The sequence below is a fragment of the Amblyomma mixtum genome, chromosome 9 (assembly GCF_055824585.1).
Source record: "Amblyomma mixtum isolate Tamu chromosome 9, ASM5582458v1, whole genome shotgun sequence".
Taxonomy (NCBI): Eukaryota; Metazoa; Arthropoda; class Arachnida; order Ixodida; family Ixodidae; genus Amblyomma; species Amblyomma mixtum.
In genome coordinates, this window is record NC_143020.1 from 93,219,823 (window position 1) to 93,244,110 (window position 24,288).

The following is a 24,288-nucleotide window of genomic DNA, read 5'->3' on the forward strand; positions in this document are numbered from 1 at the left end:
CGCGCTCCTCTCAAAACGCAGGTGGTAGGGCAATATAGCAGTTGTACAATGCCCTAAAGGAGCTGATTCGTATTACAATAACGTGGCGTTATAATTAGCACTCGGTACTTTCCATATGCGCGCCACGACCGGAAGCAGGCAAAAAAAAAGTGAAGCAGGCGCTATAGCGTGCGCATGTGTAATCGCAAAACCCGGTGAATGCATTGAGCGTTAGTGACGTCGATATGCAGAGGTTCCCCACCTCTTTCACTAAATATAATAGATGGAGCATGTGAAACGAGAATTTTCGAGCTATATATATTTTCGCGTCATACAGGCCGCTTGTGCACTTTGCCGTGGAAACTTCTAGCTACTGACATGGGGCCTTCCTTGCGTACTCTTACTCGGTTCGCCGTGTTGTCTGTCCTGGCTACGAATTGGTTCGGCGTAGCCGAAGACGAACTACAGAGACAGGCTCGCCTAACACCGGTAAGAAAAGGCTTCGTTGCGAGGTTTCCCGATACAGGAACTCCTATGCAAGGCAATGTTTCGCCAGCAAGCATACCTGCGTACTGGAAGGTTTAGGAAGTATAATCTTGAGCGGAGGCTGGACTTTGACATCAAGGCATCTATCAACCAGTTCACCTTTGAAAGTGCTCTTATGAAAACGCAATTTTTATAGTTGCGTCTGTCCCGACAGTTTGATATTGCTTTTCCAGTACTATGGCGTCGCCGTGGTGGCTCAGTGATTATGGCGCTCGGCTGCTGACCCGAAAGACGCGGGTTCGATTCCGGCAGCGGCGATCGAATTTCTATGGAGGAGAAATTCTAGAGCCTCGTGTACTGCGCGATGTCAGTGAAAGAAGAAACACAGGCGGTCGAAGTTTCCGGAGCCCTTCACTACGACGTCCCTGATAGCCTGAGTCGCTTTGGGACGTTAAACACCCATAAACCATAAGCCAGCACTTTGTCTTTTATGGACTATTACCTGGTGTACATATAATGTTCCAGATTTAGGCGAACTTCAGAACGAACCGTTTCAAGCGGCAAAATGGGTTCTGATAATTATTATAAATCGAGGCACCGTGACATTCTTCTGGAATCCTGAGCACATAAAGACCAAACTTTTGTGTTGCAATAGATAGTCCGCGGTTCTGCCCGGTACTTAACAGGTATCCACGCATCTTAACAGGTAACACTGTATCCTCGTCAGCGTTGACATTCAGTAAAGGCCTGAGGGCTGAGTTCTGAGTGCTCACTTAGGATTCATGATAAGCTTCCCACGCTCTGCCACAATGTAGTTGTTTTCAGCGCAAAATAAGGTCGAAAGTGAAAGGAGCTGTTTCTCTGTGCTGAATAAATAGACAACGAAAAAGCGCTGCTGTTTTAAAAGATGTACTTGAAATATAGAGGAGTGTCTTCAGAGGAAGTCATTTTTAATAGATCTAGCCCTCTGTTGGAACAGAAACCCGACCCTGGGGTATTCTCATAGAAAATAGATGCTTTTCATCCTAGGACTGCGCGCTGGAATGCCAGCCAGATTGTCTCGTGAATGTAACGGATGTTCTCATTCAACATCTTTTAAAAAAGTGCTTAAAAGGGTAGTGTAAGCTCAGTGTGCAGTAAACCAGAATGAGAAACTTCAACCTCTTGCTCCAACATCATATACCATTCGGCCTCCCCCGCGGTGATACTACGCAGTTGTGCCGCCTGTGGCTGGGAGTGGCGCTCACAAACTCCTATTCCCATCTCATCGCAATGGCTGACTCTCCAGCGTGTGACCAGTGTGGTTGTGACGAAACGGTCGGACTCTGTGACTGCCCTCGTTTTGAGCGAGAGCGCGGTTTCCTAATTGCTTCTCTGCATCGCTTGGACTCGCGTCCTTTAACAGAGTCCAACGTTCTGGGGCCTTAAACACAACCTTCCTCACAAAGGAAAGCGGTGAAAGCGCTCCTGAATTTCTTCAGGGACTCGGGGTTGTATTCCCGCCAGTAATTTTTAAGTTTTCAGTGCGCGCCCTCTGTCCCCGTGACATAGTGGTCGCTGGACACTTAGAAAACTCATTTCATTGCTGCTCTTTTTCCTTTTTTCCCCTTTGTTCCCCTCCCCAAGTGTAGGGTAGCCAACTGGGCATCGCCTAGTTAACCTCCCTGCATTTCCGTCCTTTTTTCTCTCTCCCTTGGTCAGTCCAGGTAATTGTGACTGAAACCTTGTAGTTGCCTTCAAGGGATGAAACCATTGAAAAATTTAACAATAATAAAAAATTACTGCCATTAGTGCAGTCACATGCCGCAAACTCTCATTATTTTTCCCGCTATATAGGTCATTGGAAAAGGCTTCTGAAAAACTAATTTTCTCTTGTATTGATAGTAAATTCAATTTCTTCCGAATTGTAAACACAGCATGGAAATAAATGCTGTCGGGCTTGCTTTCAGCACTTGATATATTTTTTTTTTGTAATGTGAACCACGCTCTTGCTCACGTATCATCTTGTGAAGCCTGCAAAGCTACTCTGCACACATTGTTTCACGACACGGTTTAATACAGAAAAAAAATCTGAAATAAGCAGCATTCGCGAACAATATGTGTGAAAAGTGTATGAAGCCTATCAGGTTGGTGCGTTAAAATCAGGTCACTATTTTTTGCTCGCTATTCTATCTGCATAAAATGTCAATGCATCCGATGCAAACACCAAGCACACATAAAGCAACGAACGCATGTTTTCTTTTCTCCCATTTCAATTAAGTGTGAACTGGTGCGCGACTTCGGCTACCCCTGCGAGGTCAACCACGTAACCACAGAGGACGGCTACATCATAGAAGTGGACAGGGTGCCCCACGGAAGAAATGGATCTGCGCAAGAGAACGGAACGACCGCTCATCCCGTTCTATTCGTGCCTTCGTTAGGGGGCGCCTCGGACATCTGGATTCTCAACTACCCTTCGCAGTCGCCTGGCAAGCATATACGCAGTACCTCTCCGTGCCGACCGCTGCAGAAGCGTATCAGAAGTTTAGAGTAGTTTTATAAAATTTCAGGGTCATTAACCCACTTAAGGAAATGACGCAATATTAGCTCATATCGAGAAACTGTTCGTTTTAAACCAGTTGAATAGAAAGAATTAACACACGCAGGAACTGAAAGTCGAAAAGACCTGGTTTTTTCTTATAAGTATAAACTAAATAGTCCTAATTTTATGGTTCTTGAACTGTTTAGTCGATTTGTCTTCTTTTAACTTTAAATCATCTAAGGTTTGAATCGACTACCAGATATGAAATTTATTACACATGTCACTTTGTTTAAGACTTAACTTTTGGGCCCAATTTTTGGAGAAATATACTTGTTCTTTTCTTCATAGTCGGGCCTGGTTGCTCTGTACAATTCATCAAGTGATGTAATTCATTTGGCGAATGATCTGTGCGTCGACATTTTTTTTGTCCTATTGGTGATTTATTTATTAATCTGCAATAAGATTCGGTTTTTCACTGAAGCCGGGCCGGGGAAGGAGCGGTGAATGCAATATGAGGGCGGTCATTTAGAGCACTGACATATGCGCAGTGATATCAATGCAGTTAAGATAATACGATTTCAGCAGCGCGAACACGGTTAGGAAAAGACAGAAGGCGGACAGGACAGAGCGCTGAACTATCAACATTATTTCAAGAATGCCCAAGACCCCGCTCTTAAATACACACGCCACAGAAACGCCCACCTGGGGGATTTATCTAAGCACAACGCAATCAGAGCGCGAACGAGTATATTATCACTTTTTCCCGGGTTATGAAGGATACAACGAGCATGAGTGCTAACAAAGAAAAGACTAAAAACCGGTGAAAGACATGTAAAAAGTATGGAACAACAGGGCTGAGGGTGCATGAAGGTCTGAAGAAAACACAAGCAAAACGGCTAAAAACACAGAAATGACATTGCTATAACACGATGGGATAACAAAGCCGAGGAAGCGGAGGTTGTTAGGTGAAATGGCGAAACAACTGCTAAAAAGGTTAACTAAGGATGAACGCCAACAACTAACACGGCTAAAACGTCAGAAACCATGTAAAGGATGGCACTAAAACCGGGTGAAATCAAATACAACCAGAGAGAAAGGCGACTTCTTTTTCGGACAGGGAGATTGAAGGAGTGCTAACACAACCTTTCCTAGACTTCCTGATGTAGGCAGCTTCAACAATTTCGCGCGTCAACTGGTTTTTATGCTTTTTTAGTACAGATGTTGGTTTTGTTGATAGTTGATAAAGTTGATAGTTCAGCGCTCTGTCCTGTCCGCCTTCTGTCTTTTCCTAACCGTGTTCGCGCTGCTGAAATCGTATGGATTCCCACCAACTAGCCCGCCAGATTGTGTTATTCAGTCAAGATAAACTTCCGCCTTTTTCTTTACAATGGCCACCGGAGGGCTGATGAACTATCATGGTGACCTACCAAGACGAAAATATAGAAGGGCAGTACTAAAGCTTGGGGTGCTGGTCATAAATATTCTCGTGGCCACTGCGACGAGGATCAGAAGATGGCGTGACCGTCTCGACTACACAGTGTACAGTGGCTGTGCGCTCCAAAAAGTAGGAGATGCAGCGATACGTGGAAGAAGTTTCTTAAAAACATCGGGCATGTTACGCGATGTTCAGTGCCATACAAGAGTGCACACAAAGGAAGTTTGAAGAGTATAATTATCCTCTTATCAGGACTTCACTGACCACTTGTTTTAAGTCGTGAGTCTGCGTGTCGCACACTTTCAAAAGGAAGCGTGCACTATGATGCGTCACTTGATATGGGACAATTATGTCCGTGGTAACAGGGGACTGAAGATAATAGCGTGGAAGGAAAGGAGAGAATCCCGTAGTGGACTGCGTAGCTGTATTTTAAACGTAAGTGACAGAAGGAAGAACAAGATTATAATTAGTAAGGTTGGAAACTACGCATATGAGGGGCGTGTAGCTGATTAAAAGGATAACGCCCGGGCCTCTGGTTTGCTCCTTATAGTTCGTGCAGTTTCGATTAATTATTTTGCATACGCTGAGCATTGCTTTTATGACACGGGATATGAAGACAAGTATTATGTAACCGAATAGGTCACGAAACACAATGACAAAGCTGGACAACGCGCAATATGAAGGGCCCCACATCACTGGATATAGCACATAGGAGCCCTGTGTTTCTACATGCTTATCAGTTAAACAAAAGCGGCGAAAAAAGTGTAGGGAAGTGAACGGTATAAATCAATGCTGAAGCAGTCGACCCGTTGAAGTGGTGTACGTAGCGGGTGGTGATTTCGAGCTGGAATGTGTAGGAGTGTTTTTCGAAGTTCTAAATCGAGGTACGAGCGTATGCATTTGAGTAAAAAGTTCTGCATGCCAACAAAGTTTATGTGGCAGCCCGATTAGTTTGCCCTTTTTGTGTACACCATATAATATCACGCGGGTTGCCTAAAGCCACTGCTGGCCGCGGTGTTGCATGGTTGCTTTGTTATTTATACACCTGGTATTGAACCTAAAATGTTTAGCTGTTTTTAAAAATCAACTTATTGACCTGGACGAGTGATTTTTTCGGCATAAAATTCCAAGTGGTGTAGCGCATCCGAATGCAGCTAGGACAAGGTAACTTTCGGGCTGGTTAACTAATATTGATTAGTAAATTTTTAACTATTACAGTTAATCGCCTTATTTATTGGGAGGCGTGTAGCTCGCCTTAAGTAATATCCATACCAGTTGTTAGAATTTCGAAAATGCTGTTAGCCTCGGCACTGTGGGGCAAGAAATTGTGCGCAGATGGCGCCAAAATACGCGCGCTTTCGAAAAGCTTGTAGGCAAAGAAACAACTGCAGTGCACGTAGCTCCTCCAAATAGCCAAGAAATGTTGAGCTACAGCGCCGAGGGTAAGTGTGTTTTCTAAACTACTATGTATTGATGTGGGTATTACGTAATTTTGTGTAAGTAATCAAGAAAACTAGCAGAATTTGTTCAAAGTTAAATATTCAGTATCAGTTAAGTGGCCTACTAGCTCTGATTTCCTACACCACTAACAATTATATGCCCTAAAAAGCGCTCTTTAACACAAAAAGCCTTTTTTTTTTCGAAATTCAGATCTGAGGTGGCACAACCTCCATTTACGGTGGTGCTTTATCTCGGAACCCACTCAAGTACACCATTGAATTCGTACATCCGCAAACGTATACAAAAACGCAAAGCATGTTTGCGCACAGTTGCGCAAGCTCGCCATATGCTACGCTGGCTTAGGAGTGTAATAAGGTCACAGGGCACTGCATTCATCTTTTGGACAAGTAAATACTTGATTCTAAGCACATCCAGGGGCAGGTTTTTTTTTTTTTTTAACCGACAATTCACTCACGATTTTCCAGGCGAAGACATCTCCCTAAGTATGCAAAAAATGTTCGGTGGTTTCAAGTTTCTCGCACACAAAATGTTTATTCCCAATAAGAAAACACTGCCTTCATAATGTCATGCTTTATTTGCTAGTCCTTAGGAAAGCCCTTTTAAGAAAAACACAGTAGTGATTAGTACCTCGGAGTTTCGACTTCGTAGGGGTACGTTGCAAAAATCAGCAGCACAAACCCAAACAGTACAATTGCTTCTCAGTGGCTGATTTCTTATCAGGAAGTTTGTCCAACTTTCTAGAAGTTGTGGGGTCGGTGAAATATTTGGATACATATGTGTTGTAAAGGGAGGAACGCTGTGGCAAACAACTTCATCTATCTTCTTCACCGCCAACAATTCGCAGTTACATGCTGATTTAAGGTGGCAAACCTTTATATCCCATATGCCACACTAAGTTCATTCGCAGCCCGCATGTCTGTCGCTCTTTCTGTCCCCCCGAACCTAACGCCAATGAAAGGCGCGATCCGGGTCTCTGGAAGCGGCTCTTTCACTCGGTCGCACATATTTTATGGAGTCATTGGAAGGTTGTCATGTCACTCAAGTATCACTCTTACTCTCGCGCAACATGATCCCCTTATACAGTCATTCTTTTAAAATCCGCCAATATTTTTTGTAGGTTTCCTGGTTGCCGACGCCGGTTTCGAAGTCTGGTTAATGCACTCCAGAGAGGCGGACAGGTACACGAACCACACAACGCTCTCGAAAGCTGATCCAAAGTATGCGAAGTGGAGGTGAGCCACGCACTTTGTTCCAAGTGCATCCCTTCACCATGTTGAGTTGTTCAGACAGTCAAGGAACACCTTTTTAGGCGTGGAATGCGTTTAGCTCCCATCGCCTGCAAACTGGGGCAAACTACGTCCTGGAAGTTAGGCAAGCGTGAAGAGGAACTGAAATGAAAACTGCTCAGTTTCTTGTGAGACCGGTCTTGAGCAAAAAAAAAAATCATTTTAATATAAGTATTTAATTCGATACCTACTGTTGGCGGCACCAACAGTAGTGCCGCATTTACTGATACCGTGAACCATTCGTCCATTCCCCCCCCCCTTTTTTTTGTCTTATTGCCTTTATTTCACAAAACAAAATACGAACTCTACTAATCGGAAAGGTTAGCCTGTTTACATGCAACTGGTCTCACTATATACGATTCAAACGCAGAATGGCTCTTCGGCATGCAGATTTCCATGTCCGAGATATTCGTCGGTAGTTTGGTAATTCTGTTCGTCAGATCATGGAGTTTTTTAAACTCAGCTATGTTTCGCTGAGTGGCTAAGAGCACTGGAGAAAGTCACAAACCAGTCGGCCATTGCCGTAGCCTCTTACGCGGCGTCCTGGTCAGGTATCCAGGTCAGTTTGCTGGAAGTTTTCGTCTTCGTAGTCATTCAACCATTCTTTCTGCTTCGCGACTGTTTGCTACGGAAGCTAAGAGCGTCCGGGCGTTATGGCGCGCCAAACAGTGGGAGGCGCCAAGCGTGCTCCCGAACGTAAAAAAATAAATAAATAAGCGTTCGAAATAAGCGTTCGTTTGAAGGAAAACGAGTGCGCTGCGCAGCTAAGAAAAGTGGCTGATTATTGAGGCTTCATAATACGCTAAAGCAGCCGTGGAGACCATGAGTGGTGCCCAGCTGGAAGAAAGCACGCGAGGGAAGGCGGAGGGTTTGTTCAGCAGACAAAAGAAGGGGCCGACGGCAAAATATTTCTTTCACTGTGCATGTCACTGAAGTTTATAATGAGCGTCCACAGAAAACAAGGGTAGTGTACTTGCACCGCGCAGACATAGATCGCTCAGCTATAGGCGGTGTCAGACACGTCAAAACTGTACAGAACCAGGCTCTCCTACCTGACTGCGCTGGCCAGGAATGTGTGATCCTTCTTCGAGGCTCTGCATCAACGTGTCGAGAGAAATTAAGTTTTCGATTTGAAGAGGGCAACTGGCATTGGGGGGGGGGGGGGGGGGGGAGAAGGAGGTGGATGGTATATGCAAAAACGAGATTAATGCCGCCAAGTAGGTCGGGAGTGTGGAGAACAGGAACTCTGAGAAATGCGGAGTCGGTTTGATAAAGTTTTTATCGGTTGCCGGTGCGGAAGCTACTCTCTCAGATGGCGCATTATGCTTGGTGCCCACAAAGGGTGTCACGTTTGTGGACTTTGATCTCACAGTTTCAATGTAAGTACATAACAGAGGAACTAAACCGGAAACAGTAGAGTAAGGAGCGGTTGCGTGCTCATTTCGTTTACTTCACTTATTAATACCCTGAAGGCCATTTGGTATTACAAAGAGAAGTTATTAAATGTAAACACATTAAGCAACAGAAATGCACGAAAATAAAAAAAAACAAGTTGTTAGGCTCCCAATCATACAATACTAGCTAGTACATTTTTAAATTATTGATGGTCTTCAATTTCAGCGGATAGGTCCGGGAAGGCGGTTCTAGTCTTGTGATGTGCGTGGAATGAAACCTTGGCGATGGGAATCACTGCGTAAAGCAATAGATTCTAGCTTGGCGAGAGCAGTCAACGCAGGCAGGACGAAAGGATGGATTAGAGATTAGTTCATTGTGAAGGTGGGTATTATAGGCCTCGGCCAGGTTTTGAAGCCTTAGAACTGACTGCCGTTGGTTTGATAGAGTGTCAGAGTAGAAGCTTTTTATTCAACCTCGGCCTTAAAAGATTCTATGATACTAATAAAAATATTCGCTTGTGGCTCGAATCCATGAGAGCTCGCGAATTAATTTCAATATATTTACTGCAGCTTCGACCAGATCGGGCGCTATGACGTGGCAGCAAGCATCGACCTTGTTCGCAACGTCACCGGTGCCCCGAAGGTGACGCTGTTCGGCCTGTCCCAGGGTGTGCCCGCCATTCTTGCGCTGCTCTCCGCTCGTCCTGAGTATAACGACAAAGTGCGTCTCAATCCCGATCTTTCCTGCTTCTTTCAAATATGCTGACAACTGAATGTTCAGATTGCACAAAAGGAGCTGAGACTCTGCCCGAAAAACAGATTGTCACGAACTGAATCATATCAAGTAATATTATTCGCGTTGTTCAGGGCATGCTTCACAATCTTTCATTTCTTCCTGCATTGTTTTTGTTAACATAACCATTTCACCGTATTGCCGCTTAAAGAAAGGACCAGAGTAAACTTTACTACTTCGGGGAAATGGAGGGTGAAGTCTTGCACGTTTGTATAGCTGTTCTTTGTTGGTGCATTCTTGTATTATGTTCGAAATGAACAACGCAAATATTTGTGTTCTGCAAGCACGCGCTGCTCAGGACTCTTCCATAAAGCTTTCATGGGATATATGCGTCCAACTTATTCCTCGAGTCCTAAGGGGCTCATCAGCACATGTTGGTAAAGCCTCCTTATTAAAGATTCGTGAACATGACCATAGGTCGATTGCATACTCTCTACATCGAACGAAAACCAAACCAACAAAAAATAACGGCGATTTGCAGTTCTTTTTTCGAACCTTTGAATGCATACCCCAGTAGCCTTATGATGACTAGCGGTTGTTAACGGATACTGAAGGGCTCAGAAACAAACAAAAAAGCTGTTCGGTAGACCAAGGATGCTTCGAAACTCTATAAGCCTGAAGAGCACTACGCTAATGCACTGCGATATTTGAATTATTTGATTAAAGAAAAGATCAAATTTCTCTTGTGTGCAGGTTGACCTTTTTGTGGGATACGGACCTGTTGCGAACGTCAGCCAAATGGGACCACCACTGTCGCTGTTGTTACCAATCGTCCCGGCACTTAGTGTGAGTGACCACTTTTGTCGCGACACACAGCCCACGTATTCAGGAAAGCTATGTGTGAGAGGAGGCACAAGACGTAACAGAGCACTAAAAGGGAGGTTTGTGTTTTGGGCGCCATGTTTTCTTTCTTTGTAGCAAAAGCTCCACTTCTCGCGTACAAACCTTGAAGATCATGTTATGGCGCAGATATGACCTTGAAGCAGCCTCAATTAACACAACAGAAGAAAATTGGGGTGTAGGTGGGAATCAAACTCGACAATTAGATATCCCATTTAAGCGAGTAGCGATGTACGTTTCCCGGTGAATTACATTCGCGCATGGCGTGTAGTCGTAGCGCCATCATGCGTCACCCACTGAAACTCCAACACGCAATGTACTACGTTGATGGTCCAGCAGATGGCGCCCGTCTAGTGAATGCACAGAGGTCTCAGATACGTATCTTCGAGTTATGTACTGAGATGTTCATGAATAACTTAATTATGAGGGAGATGTACTAAGATGTTCATGAATAACTTAATTCTGAGGGAGCAAGTTACAGATTTTCAACTTGAAGGGAGTAGCGAAGTTCTCCGGGACGCAATCAACGTTACAGACACAAAACCACGTCTAGTTGCCCGATACACCACAGCTTTCGCTCTCTAATCAGGTTCAACAGTAGACAAACAAGAGCTAATTATTGCAACTTTAATCGCCAACTACGAGCAAGCCTTGAACCAAGTCTCGATCAAACCCATACACTCTGGCCGGTGAAAGTCGTCACACATTCAATTCAAAATAGACCATTTGAGAAGAGCGGTGCTGCTATAAATGTAAAATTATTTTCAAACATCCCACATAAATCTAAGCACTTGGTTAGTGAATATAATTTAATTATAAGCACTTCTTTATTGAAAGTAACGCGTAACTGATTTAGTGATTTTAAGTTATGAAGTGAACTAATCAATATCTCAGGAATTTATTTTGCGCGTTCCTCAAAAACAATTTTAAAAACACGTTCTTTATCTTTTTCCCATGTATCTAACTCCCTCCAACGTGAACATGAGGATACTTCTTGCAGAGCACCTGAAGATAAACACTGCCAACAAGCGTCCTTATAATGTCGGTTCAAAGCGGAGTGTACCTTAGTGGGTTTCAGGCCATTTCAGTGGGCCATATTTTTAATACGCAGAGAAATTATTAACATGTTCTTGTCGAAAAGCAATATTTTTAACCTTTGTTTTATAAAATTTTTATTGATTTAGACAAGGACCTCACCATTTCCACCATTACTAGTCCAAAGTGTTTGAAGGGGGATCAAAGGAATGCGCAAATCCTTCCTGCGTGCAAGACGGCACATGCCTACTAGCTTTATTGCACGCGGAAAAACGCTCAAAGCGGAATTCAGCGCGTCAGCCATCGGATTTATGCCGGGCAACTTTTTCTTTCTCTGGCTATACTCTCACGTAGAATGCCACGATTACGTTAGCTATAGCAGCCGGGTTACTGTAAGATCCCTAGTTCGTTTATGTTGCACGACTTATTATTGAATGGGAAAGTGTATGTCGTTGCGATTTCTAGGAGTTACACACCCGAAATACGAAAGACAGTTGGCAACCTTTGTCTCTACAGAATAGTAGGCGAGGCCTACCACTCACGGAGGGAGTATTCTTTATTACCTTCAAAAAACAAAAAGTGCGGCTACATTTACCAAATTACCATCCCAGTTTTGCCCCCTATGTGTACCGCGAACGCGGAGAACAATGCCAGTGACCGCCCGGGTAACATGATTTACTACGTCTCGCAGGCCTTTGTCTACCCGTTTACTAGGTCAGGCTACCTCGGCGTAAATCAAGGGATGAACGAGTTTCTGTCAGCAGTGTGTACCTTGCTCAGCGGTCAGACGTGTTCCCTCGCAGTCACTCTCACCGCCCTCAGCAGCCCGTATCAGCTGAACAAGGTAAGAATGGAAAAGTGGCAACCTTATTTGTGGACACTGATTCCGAAGACGCTTGCGCGGATGCCATGCTTGACTTTGCTGGGATTGGTCAATCTTCCTTCTGGAAAAACTGGTGCTGAAATTGAGATCAGGATCGAAGTCAACGTATCCCTTTTTGCGGCACGTTAACTTCAAAGATGAACCAACTGGCCCTTCAAAGAACACTTCTGAGATCAGGACCATAGTTGCCTGTAAAAACGCAATTTCGCCTGCTGATCGGCTTGACATGTGCGACCTTGTATGGGCTGCACCAGCGGTGCATGCTAAATCTGGACTAAGCGGAAACTATAGAGAGACTTTCGAGTGGCTAAGATGGGTGACTAAGATGGCGCCCCGAATGATTAAAATCGACCGGTCGTTTCTTGTTTCTTTAGCTGATTTCATGAATACCACGTTATACTGGTGAGACGAACTTTTCTTGACAAAATAAAAGAGAACTACAGGCAGAATCCTCAGTGTACGGCAAGAATTCGTTTTATCCAGCTCGTTTTTGATTGACATTGCTTATCATGCCTTTTTAAGAGGAACGTAATGCATATTCATTTTACTTCCACAAAAATTTCAAAGCCGTGCATTAGCAACGTGCCAGTTAACACGTCCTTTGTCTCGCACCGGAATTACTCCAATTGAGTCTCAGCTCTTATTACATCTGTCGCGGGAGTCAAAACGCTTAACTTCGAGCCTATCATCTTTTTCAGACACGGATTCCGATGTACTTGGGCCATTATCCTCACGGAACCACCTTACAGAACTTCAATCATTACCACCAGGTAAACATTCATACGTTCCAGAAGAAATGAATATGTTGCAGGTTAAGAGATGCACTTGGATGAATTTTTAAGACCTAAATAGTAAACTTTGTGAATCGCGACAACCTAAAAATCCTTTTTTTTCTAATTTATGCACAGATTAGGAGCTTTAGCTTTCATTAAATATTCTACTTTGCTACTTTACACTAAATTCGAAATTGAATGTTCGAGCTCTGCGCTTTTAAAGTTCAGATTTCGTGGTGCGCGCGCAGAGTTTTCGTCAGAATCTCCTTACTGCTAAACAGTAATATTACAATCAGAATTGCCCACACAGCGAAAGTACAAAACGGGGAGTTCAGAACTTCCAAATTATTTTCATTACAGACGCTCGCTTGGCTTAGATCTAAAACGCACAATATTTAGCTCAGAGAAATATTTTTTTCCCTGCAAATAATTTAAGTAAATTAGCCGCATTTTGGAACGCCTGAAACGTAAAAGTTCGACTGAGATTCTCACGCACAGTTAACAGCAAAATGCAGATTGGCCGCCGCGGTGGCTCAGAGGTTATGGTGCTCGGCTGCTGACCCGAAAGACGCGGGTTCGATCCCGGCCACGGCGGTCGAATTGCTTTGGAGGAGAAATTCTAGAGGCCCGTGTACTGTGCGATGTCAGTGCACGTTAAAGAACCCCAGGCGGTCGAAATTTCCGGAGCCCTCCACTACGGCGTCTCTCATAGCCTTAGTCGCTTTGGGACGTTAAACCCCATAAACCAACTAAACCAACCAAAATGCAGATTCGTTAAGTTAAGAACTCACGTAGGAGCGCGTCATTGTGAACCTTAGGTTGCTGCGCCAAAGAGGCTGCAGTCACTGATATCCCAACAAACCTTGAGGACATCTGGTAGCTGACACCTCGGCTTGGCTCAGAGAAACAAGCTTTCAGATCAGATACGAAAACCAGTGACATTTGTTTCATGTTTGGCAGTTCAATGAACATGGAACTACAGACACGCTGAGCAGAACTTGCCACACACAAGATGTTGTTGGAAATCTCTTTACGGTACACATCGACGGCCTGTCGACGCTGAAATGTTAAACTACAAGCAGCCCGGTCCAAAGGGTAGAATGTTGCAGCGTAGAGCGTACCACATTCTGTCGCCTCGCCTCATGTGCGACACAGGTCATACTTCAAGGCGACTACGCGGGGTAGTACTGCTAACTAATATTGAATGTAAACTCACTTCCGTTTCTCACAATTGCTTTTCTCTGAGTCTAGACTTATAAACAAAATCTATACGTCACGAAACCGTTTGCTGTCTTTGAGCGGTACGTTGGCGGTTTACCTTCAGACTGCTTAAAGGAGTTCCTGTTGACATAATACGTCGGTAATTATTACTGCGCTTAGGAGACACCGCGAACTTTCTGCACTGTCTAACAGATAAAAAAGTTGCGATAATAGTAGAATGTACAGATCATCTACGCCGACACACTGGGGCTACGCTTCAAACGTTCATATTTGAAGGTAGCAAGTCAAGTAGCATTTCGAGAATACCTCCTTCGTGCTATACAAAGAAAAAAAATTTAAATATATTGGACTTATCGGCGCACATTGCTGGCGGCTTCCTTTACCGCTTGAGAGGTGACTTTTACACCCTGTCATCGCAGAAAATGAAAAAAAAATTGATATTATTGACTTCTGCAGGCCCGGCAGACACATTAAGTGCGTTAGGCTAAGTTTCCAACCGTCATTAACACGTGGCGCTACTTATACTGCGCAGTCCTACGGGATCGAGTTTGACGAACCCAAAATATACAAAACATGATTTAAAGCAAGGGCAGCATCTTTTCCGAAGTCAGAAGAATGCAGGCATAGGCTACAAACACAAGTAAATGCGACGAACTGTCACTGACGGGCAATTCTAAACCGAATGGTGTCGCGACAATCTTTTTTTCCAAAACGAAAACAGATGCTAAACTTTTTTCTCTTACACTCTACGAGCACGTCCTAAGGTACATCGCTAATCTGAATGTGTGTAAATGAATAAGCGAACAGTGTGAGTCAGCCTTCTTTTCCACTTATACTGCGTGGCAGGTTCATACGCATGTCGGTTGAATGAGCACAGCTGGATTAATAACTCTGTCTCCTGAAAAATAGATTGTCTTTGCTTTGTTGAGGCCCTAGCCGAAATCAGCTCTCAATTAAAACATTTTCATGTCTTCTCTACTTCTCTAGCTCGAGTTTCTGTTCAAACAATCACATGGCCTTTGTGTGCGAACAGTGTTTTCGAAATAAGTGATGGCGCTGCTGTTCTCTGATTCGCCCGCTTGTATTGATGCTTACCAAGATGCACATGTGCTGTTAATTAGGCATGGGCTTATGCCAACTGCTAGCGCCTGAATGTGATAGCGATTCTAGTGGAGTAGTTGGTAGGTGCCGAAATAAAAATGTCACGGTCTTCATATTTGAGAAAGCTGAAAATATTGATTAAGACAAGCACTCGAAGACACCCTGAACACTAAAAAATGATAGTAAAATATCAACGACTAACAACGCAGGTTATTAAAGGCGCCAAAAAGGTGTGCTTTATAAGACGACACAATATCGGCTAGTTGGATTTTATTGTTTTTTTTTTACGGCCGCTTATACGACAGTGTCAGAGCATTTCTCCAAGAGCGACATGTCATTTCAGAAAAAAATTTTATTTACCCCGTAATATAGCTTAGAAGCAGAACTGACAGAGGAAACGACAAGTTTTACTTTTCCAGATGTACCGGGCAAAGGATTTCGTCATGTATGACTACGGCAGAGAGGAGAATCGCCGGCGCTACAATCAGGTACTGGCTTCCATGTTTATATCTATGAAGATATTTAATGGTGTAATAAATTATCCCTGCACAAGCACAGCTTGTTTACTCGCTAAGAGCTATTCTCCATGTCGCAACAGGATTTTTCTTCACTCTGCGCTTCCCACCACCTCATTTAATTTTCTCTCACACTCATGCAACTGCGAAGCCACTTTGTTGCATAAGGCGGATGTCCTATCTGGACAGCCTTACAGAAAAGCTCCGATAGGCTTTTAAAGGGAAAAAAAAAAATGGTCGCCGCTTCACCTGGTTAAACTAAATGCGACTTACGTGCGCCAGCACCTTTGCCCTTCTTTAGCGTCTGTTATCTTTCTGTAGCTTTCTACAACCTTAAAAATTCGCGTTGCAACCTTAATGTTCTTGCAGTAGTTTTTTCTCTTCCCTCTTGCGATAAGCCCCCTGAGCTGCCCGTTTCGATTTGAGCCGTCATTTTCTCTGTTCGGTTGCATATGAGGCCAGTTGTACTAGATATCTGACTGCCCTTTCCCCCAGTGACTTCATCATTCTCCTCCTCTTTGTGCCCTCATCGGTCCCTGCTTCACGTTTAGCAAGGTTCTATGCTTTTCGCCGCTCAGCTTCGGCTTATGTACTCTCTGTATCCAATGCACCGGCAGACTCACGTAGGCGCTAACTTATTTGGTTTCCTGTTCAACTCGTCGAGCATGTCGTCCGGCATCAGAATCACTGAAGAATGGGGTTCATTTATGATTGAATGATTCGCTGTTTACGGCACTTGACGTTGCTGCTGTTGTTGTTTATCTCAGTAAACATGGCACATACCCACACGGGAAAACTGGCGAAGGTACGGTGGTGAATGCCAAGGAAGTATTTGGGCGGAAAATTAAAGTGTGAGGCGGTGAAGTAGAAAAAATCACATTAATAGTTTAAAAATTTAAAAATGAAACAAATTGGAAGTAAAAAGAATGGAATAAAATTCACTTTTCCGACACGCTGCAGAATTTTATATACCGTTAACAAGAGAACCGGAAAGTTGCAATAATGTATTCGTGAAGGTAGCCGCAAACATTACTTAGCGAGAATTTCTTGGCGCTCGCACCGAACGAGAGAAGAACTGGTAGAGACACAGGGAGTCCTAAGCAAGAGGGAGGTACCTTCAGATACTACTCCAAATACTACCTCCAAATACTACTCTCCGAAATCCTAACCAACCGCAAGAGAGGAGGTAATCTTCTATTGTTTCAACTTCTTGACATGAGTCATAACGTTGCTCCAATGACTTCATCTTTCGACTCTTCTTACTTTCATATTCATGTGCACACAACCGCGTTTTTCGCTCTTGATCTTCACTGTTTAATATTTGTTTAATTTTATGGGGTTAACGTCCTAAAACGACTCAGGCTATGAAGAATGCTGTAGTTATGGGCTCGGGTAATTTTTATCACATGTGGTTCTTTATCGTGAATTGTCATCGCACAGTACAATAATCGCTAGCATTTCGCCTCCGTCGACAATGCAACCGCCGGGGTTGGGATCGAACCCGCGGCTTTCGGGTCAGCAGCCGAAAACCATAAATACTAAATCGGCACGGTGGCTGTTTAACCTCCTTTGTGGTCTACTCATGGCTGAAAACAACACCGGGCCTAAAACTACACATATGGACAGGGTGCCCTATCTGTAAGGGTACCGCAATTTTCGGACTATAGACCATACCCGGTGTATACTCCGCACGGGCGAATTTCGCCTAAAAATAAGGGTTTCTTAGATAGCCCGTAGGGATCAATAGCGGCTGAAAAGTTTTTTAGACGGTCAGCAAGCATACACAATGGGTAAGCGATCATTTTATTGACAACAATTAAAACTGCGTGTTTTTTTAGAATGCATCGATTTCACCGCTCGCTCAAGTATAATCTGAAACACCTTCTGAGGAGAGCACATCAACTCTCTCATCACTGCATGGTGTTGTCATGAACAGCTGAACAAATAATATATATCCACACGCAGAAGGCACGCGTAATTTGGCGAGCCCTTTCCGGCGACTTTTTCATGCCTGCAACCTCCACGTCAGGTAGCTGCCATGGCCGCTGCCAGTAAACCGGGTAGCTCCGGTGGGTCAGTAAGCTCCACCCCCGAGGGTGGGGCCTGCGGGGGAGCGCCGACCGTCCAGCGTGTAAAAAGTGACGAGAGGAGAGGGAAAGACGCGAACACGCTGAAATTCAAGTTTTGACTACAGAGAACTGCGCTTCTACAAAGCTCAATACAAAAAATTCTGGCTTGGTAATTAAAACAATTCTTTGAGCAGAATACTTAACATCCTCATTAACAATTCTAAAGCCCCTTCAGAGCTCCTTTAAACATACTAAGGTTATTAACCACCTCACAATATTTTGTTTTTTGACTACCACCGATAGGCGCCTGACTGCAATGACAGACTTGTAGCCGGCCGGCATTAATAGCGACCACAGTTTAAAGAATTTCGAAAACGCGTTTTCCGCCGCTGCTGTGGCTGAACAAATTTGGGTAATTTTCGCGCCATTGTAAAAGTTACGCAACTTAAAAAAAAATATTTACATAAATAAAAAATTGGGAAGAAAATTTGGCAACTAAAGTGCTGAGAGGCGAAAGCCAACGACACAATGCTGTGATGACTTCCGGTGGATGTGACGTCACACCGTTCCCGTGGCTATATCGGTTCCCAAATTATACATCTTTAGCGGATCTGATCTGTAAATTACTCTTAATAACACATTTTTCCATTTAATTTGACGGAAATACGTCGTTTTCCCTACTATTCTGTAAAAATTTTCACTATGCCGTGGCTACTTCTGGTGGATTTGACGTCGCACCGTTACCGTGCCTATATCGACGTCCGCGCTATTTTCATGCAATTTCGACATTCTTGCCTATAATAATTTAACTACTTAATCTAAAGTTATCAAACATGGCTTCTATGTTTATTTTTTCCTCCTCTATCTGATGCAACCATTGGTTTTATTGTAATTTTTTAGTTCCCGAGTTAAACAAATGTGATACGCTGTACTAACCGACGACAGTATGAGCCATTAAAGGCTTTCGCCTTAAAATGGTCAGAGTATGTCGGAAAGCCTTTAGCAAAAACTGACATTCATGGGTTATCTGTGCAAATATGCGCAGACTACGCCCCCGGCCTACCCTCTGGAGCTCATCACATCACCAGTGGCGCTCTTCTGGTCCGAAGGAGACACAGTGGCCAACCCCAGAGGCGTGGCTCGGCTAGTATCTAGGCTTGGGCCTAGAGTTGTCCTGAACTACGAGGTCCCTCAGAAAACGTTCCGCCACTCAGACTTCGCGATCGGGTACAGGGCAAACGATATCCTGCACAATGTTGCCATCGACCTCATTCGGCAGTACGGTGGTTCGAGCCACTGACACAACAGCGAGATAGTCAACGTGTCGACAACTTCTTTTGAGAATAAAGATTTTCTTGCAGTGTCTTCGTGTTGTGGCGGCATGCGTGCTTATTCGCAAAACATACAGAGTGCAAAAACCAGGGCCGGCTTGCACGAAACAAATAAGACCGGCTTATTTCCAGTCTAATCTTATTCGCGGTCTAAAAGCTCTCTCGGTTTTGAAGAAAGGAAAGGCGCATAGCTGGTTCATTTTGTCAGTGGACACCTCAAATGCACCACGAGCTCCGACTGAAAGTTCGGTAACTCAATGTTTTAGTCGGCGTCGTGCGCACTTGAGACACTCACCGACAAAGTGAACCATCTATGCGCATTTTCTTTTCTCAAAATCGAGAGAGCTTTTAGACAGCGAATACGATTAGACTGGAAATAAGCCGGTCTTCTTTGTTTCGTGCAAGCCGGCCCAGGTTAAAATATTCTTGGGTGCGCTCCTTCTAGACTCCCAAACATTTTAATTTCTGACCTTATTGTATAGCTATGTTCGACGCGCTTTCGGGTACAACCTTTACTAACCATGAAAGTTGGCTCCTGCTTGAAGGCAATATCAGGACTCTAGCTTCAGCCTTTCCTCAAACAGGCTAACGCTGATAAAACTGTAGCATTCGTAATTCGCAGGAAGGCTTCAATTCTTTATTTCCCTCGGCAGGCTCAGCTACGCTGCCGCAGAGTCATAGCGTAGCGACCCTTCGCATCGAACAATTTTAGAGGTAACTCCGACAGCCGAATGAATGCTTGGTTAAAAACATTTCCAGGCTTTACAAAATAGGCGCAAGCATGAAATGCATTGCAAGTAACGAGCAGCGAATTCGACGAGGGCTCATAAAGGGCGCTAGTCTAACTCAGGTATTGGCCAGTTCATTTCGCTGCAGGACGGGTTACAACCTCAGCAGGCTCTCATTCTTCAGCCGAGCACACGCGGATGGCCTCCCTGGCTACGTTCGAGGCTTGTACTCACCTGCATATACTCGCTTGGCTGCTATTTGGCCTTTACGAAGCGTAAGGTGTTCCATAGAGGCGAGCAAATGCATGAAAGCCGCCGAGGCCGCCTTCTCACATTTGCGCGCGGCTGTGCAACTCTACTGATGGCGACAAGGCAAGCCTGCTGCTCTGCAGTATAATGTGGCCCGCTGCGTGGCTAAAGATAGCAGAGCCAGTACTACTCCCATGTACCTCTTGGAAGCACAGAAATAGCGTACGAAACAACACAATAGCAATGCAATAAAACCGCAGTGCGAGAACCTAAATTAGCTAAGAGGCCGCGGTGAAGGCCATGTAGTCTAAGGCATCGGACATTGGTGGTGTTCTGCCTCTACCGGCGCTGGTTTGGACCTCACTAGGAGATGTAATGTGAAGTTTAATACTGCAATGTACAAATGAAACTAAAAGTTTCAGAATGCTAGAATTAGGTCGTGCTCAATCGTCTGCTTCAAATTCACTCAGATATTCGGCTAATCTTTGGTTACAGGCGCAGAAAAATGACACAACACAAGGCAGAAAGACAGGTCGAAGTGCCCGTTCGCTTTCATAACTTTGAAGATGATAGTATTCCTTGCATGTAAGACGGTGTATATTTGTGCATGTTTCCTTCGAACAAATCAGTTGTGAGTGGCGCTTCGTCCCGTATTTCTGCCTTGTGTTGTGTCTTTTTGTTTTCGCGCCTGTAATCAAAGATGAACAGTTACCAACTTGCCCAGCAAGATGTTCTTTTAAGCTGTTATTCGTCCCTAGGATGGTTGCGTTTTCGAGATATTTGCCTAATTTTACCAAGAATGGAAGGTTTGGTCGTTATATGCTGAAAAAAAGCAAAATTTGTGTCCTCCTGTAAAGACCAAGAATTCCTTTTAAGTAGGATTAATCATATCGCGTACGAAAAAAAGAAACATAGAGTCTATGTATCCTAGTGGTTATATGAAGGATACGGAGGACCCCACAGTACCCTCTAAGAAATACACAAGACTGACCAAGAAGCTGCGCGCTATCATAAGTACACCACGCACACGTGAATGAACACACAAAAATATTTTGACCCTCTATAAGCAAGACATGTCTGCCACTTCAGACCTGTGAGGACGGTGTTCATCATTCTTTGGAACGTGGCTGGAGCGCAGCAGAGCCAGAATGGGTGCACGCGAAATTCGCAGAGCCCGTCCGTGTGATGAAGGCGGTTTTCTCACGGTCCCTCTCATCAACTTTTATCTGCCAATAACCACTCCTGATGCCGACCGAAGAGAAGTATCTGGCTTGGCGAAGTTGGTCGAGGGAGTCGTCGATACGCGGCCACGTATACACGTTTTTCTTGGTCATGCTGTTAAGCTTCCTGTAGTCAACGCAGAATCGCAGTCTTCCGTCTTTCTTCTCCACGAGGACGACAGGAGACGACCACGGACTGCTTGACGGCTGGGTGACGCCGTCTGTGAGCATCTTTTTGAGCGGTGTTTGGATAGCATCTCGCTCCCGAGGGGATACGCAATAGGGCTGTTGATGGATGGGTCGAGCTCCTTCATGCGTGATAATGCGTTGTTTAACTATCGACGTTTTTCGCACTTAAGAAGAAGACGTGAAACTCGAACCAAACTCCCGCATGCGGTCCTGGAGTTGCTTCTTTTCAGCGGGTGGAAGGCCTGGATTTAAATCGACGTCTTTGACCGCTTCCACCTCAGCCCCAGGTGTCATCTCCTCGCAAGAAAAGTGTTCCGCAACTTCGTGAACATGGTCGATGTAAGCGACGGCTGTGCCACGGAACAAATGTCGATGCTCATTGCAGAAGTAGGTAACAAGGATCCATGTCCAAGGGTCATGAAGAGAGCCAAGGCCTCGTGCCACCGAAATCCCCTTAGTGAGGACGAGGGAGACATTAGGCTCGACAACCCGGAGTCCCCGATGTGGCTCGTCTCAGGTAACTCTGGCACGTGCTTCTGTCACGTGTTGGAACCGTAACGCTATCGTAGGCGACTCGCTGGGCGAACGGAGAACCATGGTGCGCGGACTTTTCTGTGGCCATTGTGGTAGAAAACATCACCAAGCGATTAGGGTTGTCTGTTATAGCACCGTGCTTGCGAAGCAAGTCGATGCCAAGGATGACATCGCGAGAACATTCGCGCAGAACGATAAAAGTGGCGACGAATGTGCAAGCTCGAATCGTGACCGGGGCCGCACACATACCGAACGGTAGGAACATGTGTCCGCCGGCCGTACGTATGTCGGGGCCTTCTCATGGTGTCGTAATTTTTTCCAGGGCTGTCGCAAGCCGTGCGCTAAGGATGGAGTAATCTGCGCACGTATCGACCAACGCGCTGACCTCCTTCGTGTTGACGTGAACAGGGATCTCCAAAAGGCCTTCAGCGTGGCCTGTCGATGGCTGCTGAGAGTGACTCAATCGGTGCGGCGGCGGAAGCTGGTCGGTGACTGCGGTTACGGCGTCGGGGCGATCCAATTGGCGCGTTGGAGAAAACTGTTCGGCGATGCGGCGTTCGAATTCAATTCAATTCAATTCAAGTCGGGACGATTCGGCTGGTGCAGGGGTGAAAGCTTTGTGGCGGATATGTGTTCGATGGCTTCGCCTCCAAAGGTCGCCGGAGCTAGTTTTCCCGACGAGAGCTCGAGGAACGACGTTGTGCTGAGGCATAACGGAACCCAGAAGTGGAAGACCGGCGTGTAGAAGGCGATCGCGGCTCGCGGCGGGTAGGAGACGGGGACCTACGCTGCGGGTGTCATACCCAGCGGTGTCCTGAGGGCGCTCTCCCGTTTGTGGCCGGGGACTTTCGAGAGAAAATCCGCGCAGTCCCATTTCGCCATAAGGGAACCGCCGGTAGAGATGACCCGCCTGACCACAGTGGTAGCAGAGCGGTCGTTGATCCGGAGTGCGCCAGAGATCAATCTTCCATGGTGCCTGGCGCCGATACGCCCACTAAGGAAGCGGTTGAGCAGCGTGCAGAGCGACCGATGAAGGGGTGTACGGCGAACGCCCTAGAAATGGTGCTGGGCGGCGGTCGACGTCCGCGTATATGACTTTTTGGACAGGAGCCGGGTACGGCGCAGGAACGGATGGAGTCCGTTGCGGCGCCGGCACGACCGCAGCGGCTTGTTCCTTGAGAGCCTGCTGTACTGCCTCGCGGAAGACGCTGGTAACTGAATCGACGCGAGGGGCAGATGCTGCTCGAAGGTGCTGCTGCTCCAAGCGGACCACAGAACGGATGAGTTCGCGAAGGGAGTCTGGACTCAACGTCGTTTTCGACTTCACGCGGGGGCCGCGCGATCCGTAAGGCACATGGCATTATGTTTGCTGGCAAAACATTTGTTTGTATATGAATTTTCTGCATCCAAGAAATTAGCCCTCTAGAGCTTTTGCTAATGTGGTTACGCGAGCATGCCGCGGAAGTTTGTCTTCATCTGTGCCGAAACAATTAGTGGTCAGGGCTGAAAACACGGCGAACCGGTGGCATGCAAATAAGGGGTTCACTGCGTGAAAGATGAAGACAAGAGGGATGAACTCATTGCATCCTGGCCAATCCCCTGCCGTGGGCATGTGCCATTAAGCCTAAGTACATCATCATCATCATCATACAGCACTCTGAAACAAGCTCATAGTGTCAACTATGTGTCATATGTGTTTATTCTTCTTGTCGTACTCTTTCGCGCAGTTACCAGCTTATTTCACTATGGACCGATCAGCCCTGAAAATCTTTTGGCATGCAAAGGTCTCTCGTCATTAGCTCTTCGTTTACACCGCAGGGCACACTATTTTCCCGTCTGACAGGTGCGAAAATGATGTGGCAACTCAGCATAGCGGAGACAAAGCCTTGCGGTAGAGCATCCACCTCGCATTTGGGAGATGCTGGGGTCTATATATACCCCCAGTGTCGCTGTGTACCCAAGGAAGTTCTAAAGTAGAAGATTCCTCCGTCCTGTTCCTTGGCTCTCCTTTGCTGAAGAGTTTGGAAAGGGCCTTTGGTCACCTCACGCTGTTGGCCTGTTCAGGATTGCAGCGTGCGCACGTTGTAGCATCTGCTCCGTTTCGTGGCTGCTTCACCTCGGGGCGCATTTGTGCAAAGTTTCACATTTAAATGCGAAAGCAAGGTTATCAAGGATAGCAAGGCGCACATTTAGCTTACTGTAGTACCACTATTGCCCCAACATCTGGGATGTCAGAAGATCTCGG

At 45.4% G+C, this 24,288-nt stretch overlaps 1 protein-coding gene across 1 annotated transcript; it reads left to right on the forward strand.

The window, feature by feature from the left end:
* Positions 1–357: 357 nt before the first annotated feature.
* Positions 358–19,154, forward strand: LOC149330147 (lipase lipl-1-like). The gene is made up of 9 exons (XM_089559380.1): positions 358–468; positions 2,726–2,933; positions 7,000–7,114; positions 9,133–9,283; positions 10,049–10,141; positions 11,922–12,074; positions 12,812–12,883; positions 15,628–15,696; positions 18,838–19,154. The coding sequence occupies exons 1-9, from the start codon at positions 358–360 to the stop codon at positions 19,090–19,092; spliced, it is 1,227 nt and encodes a 408-aa protein (XP_089415506.1). The 3' UTR covers positions 19,093–19,154.
* Positions 19,155–24,288: the final 5,134 nt, after the last annotated feature.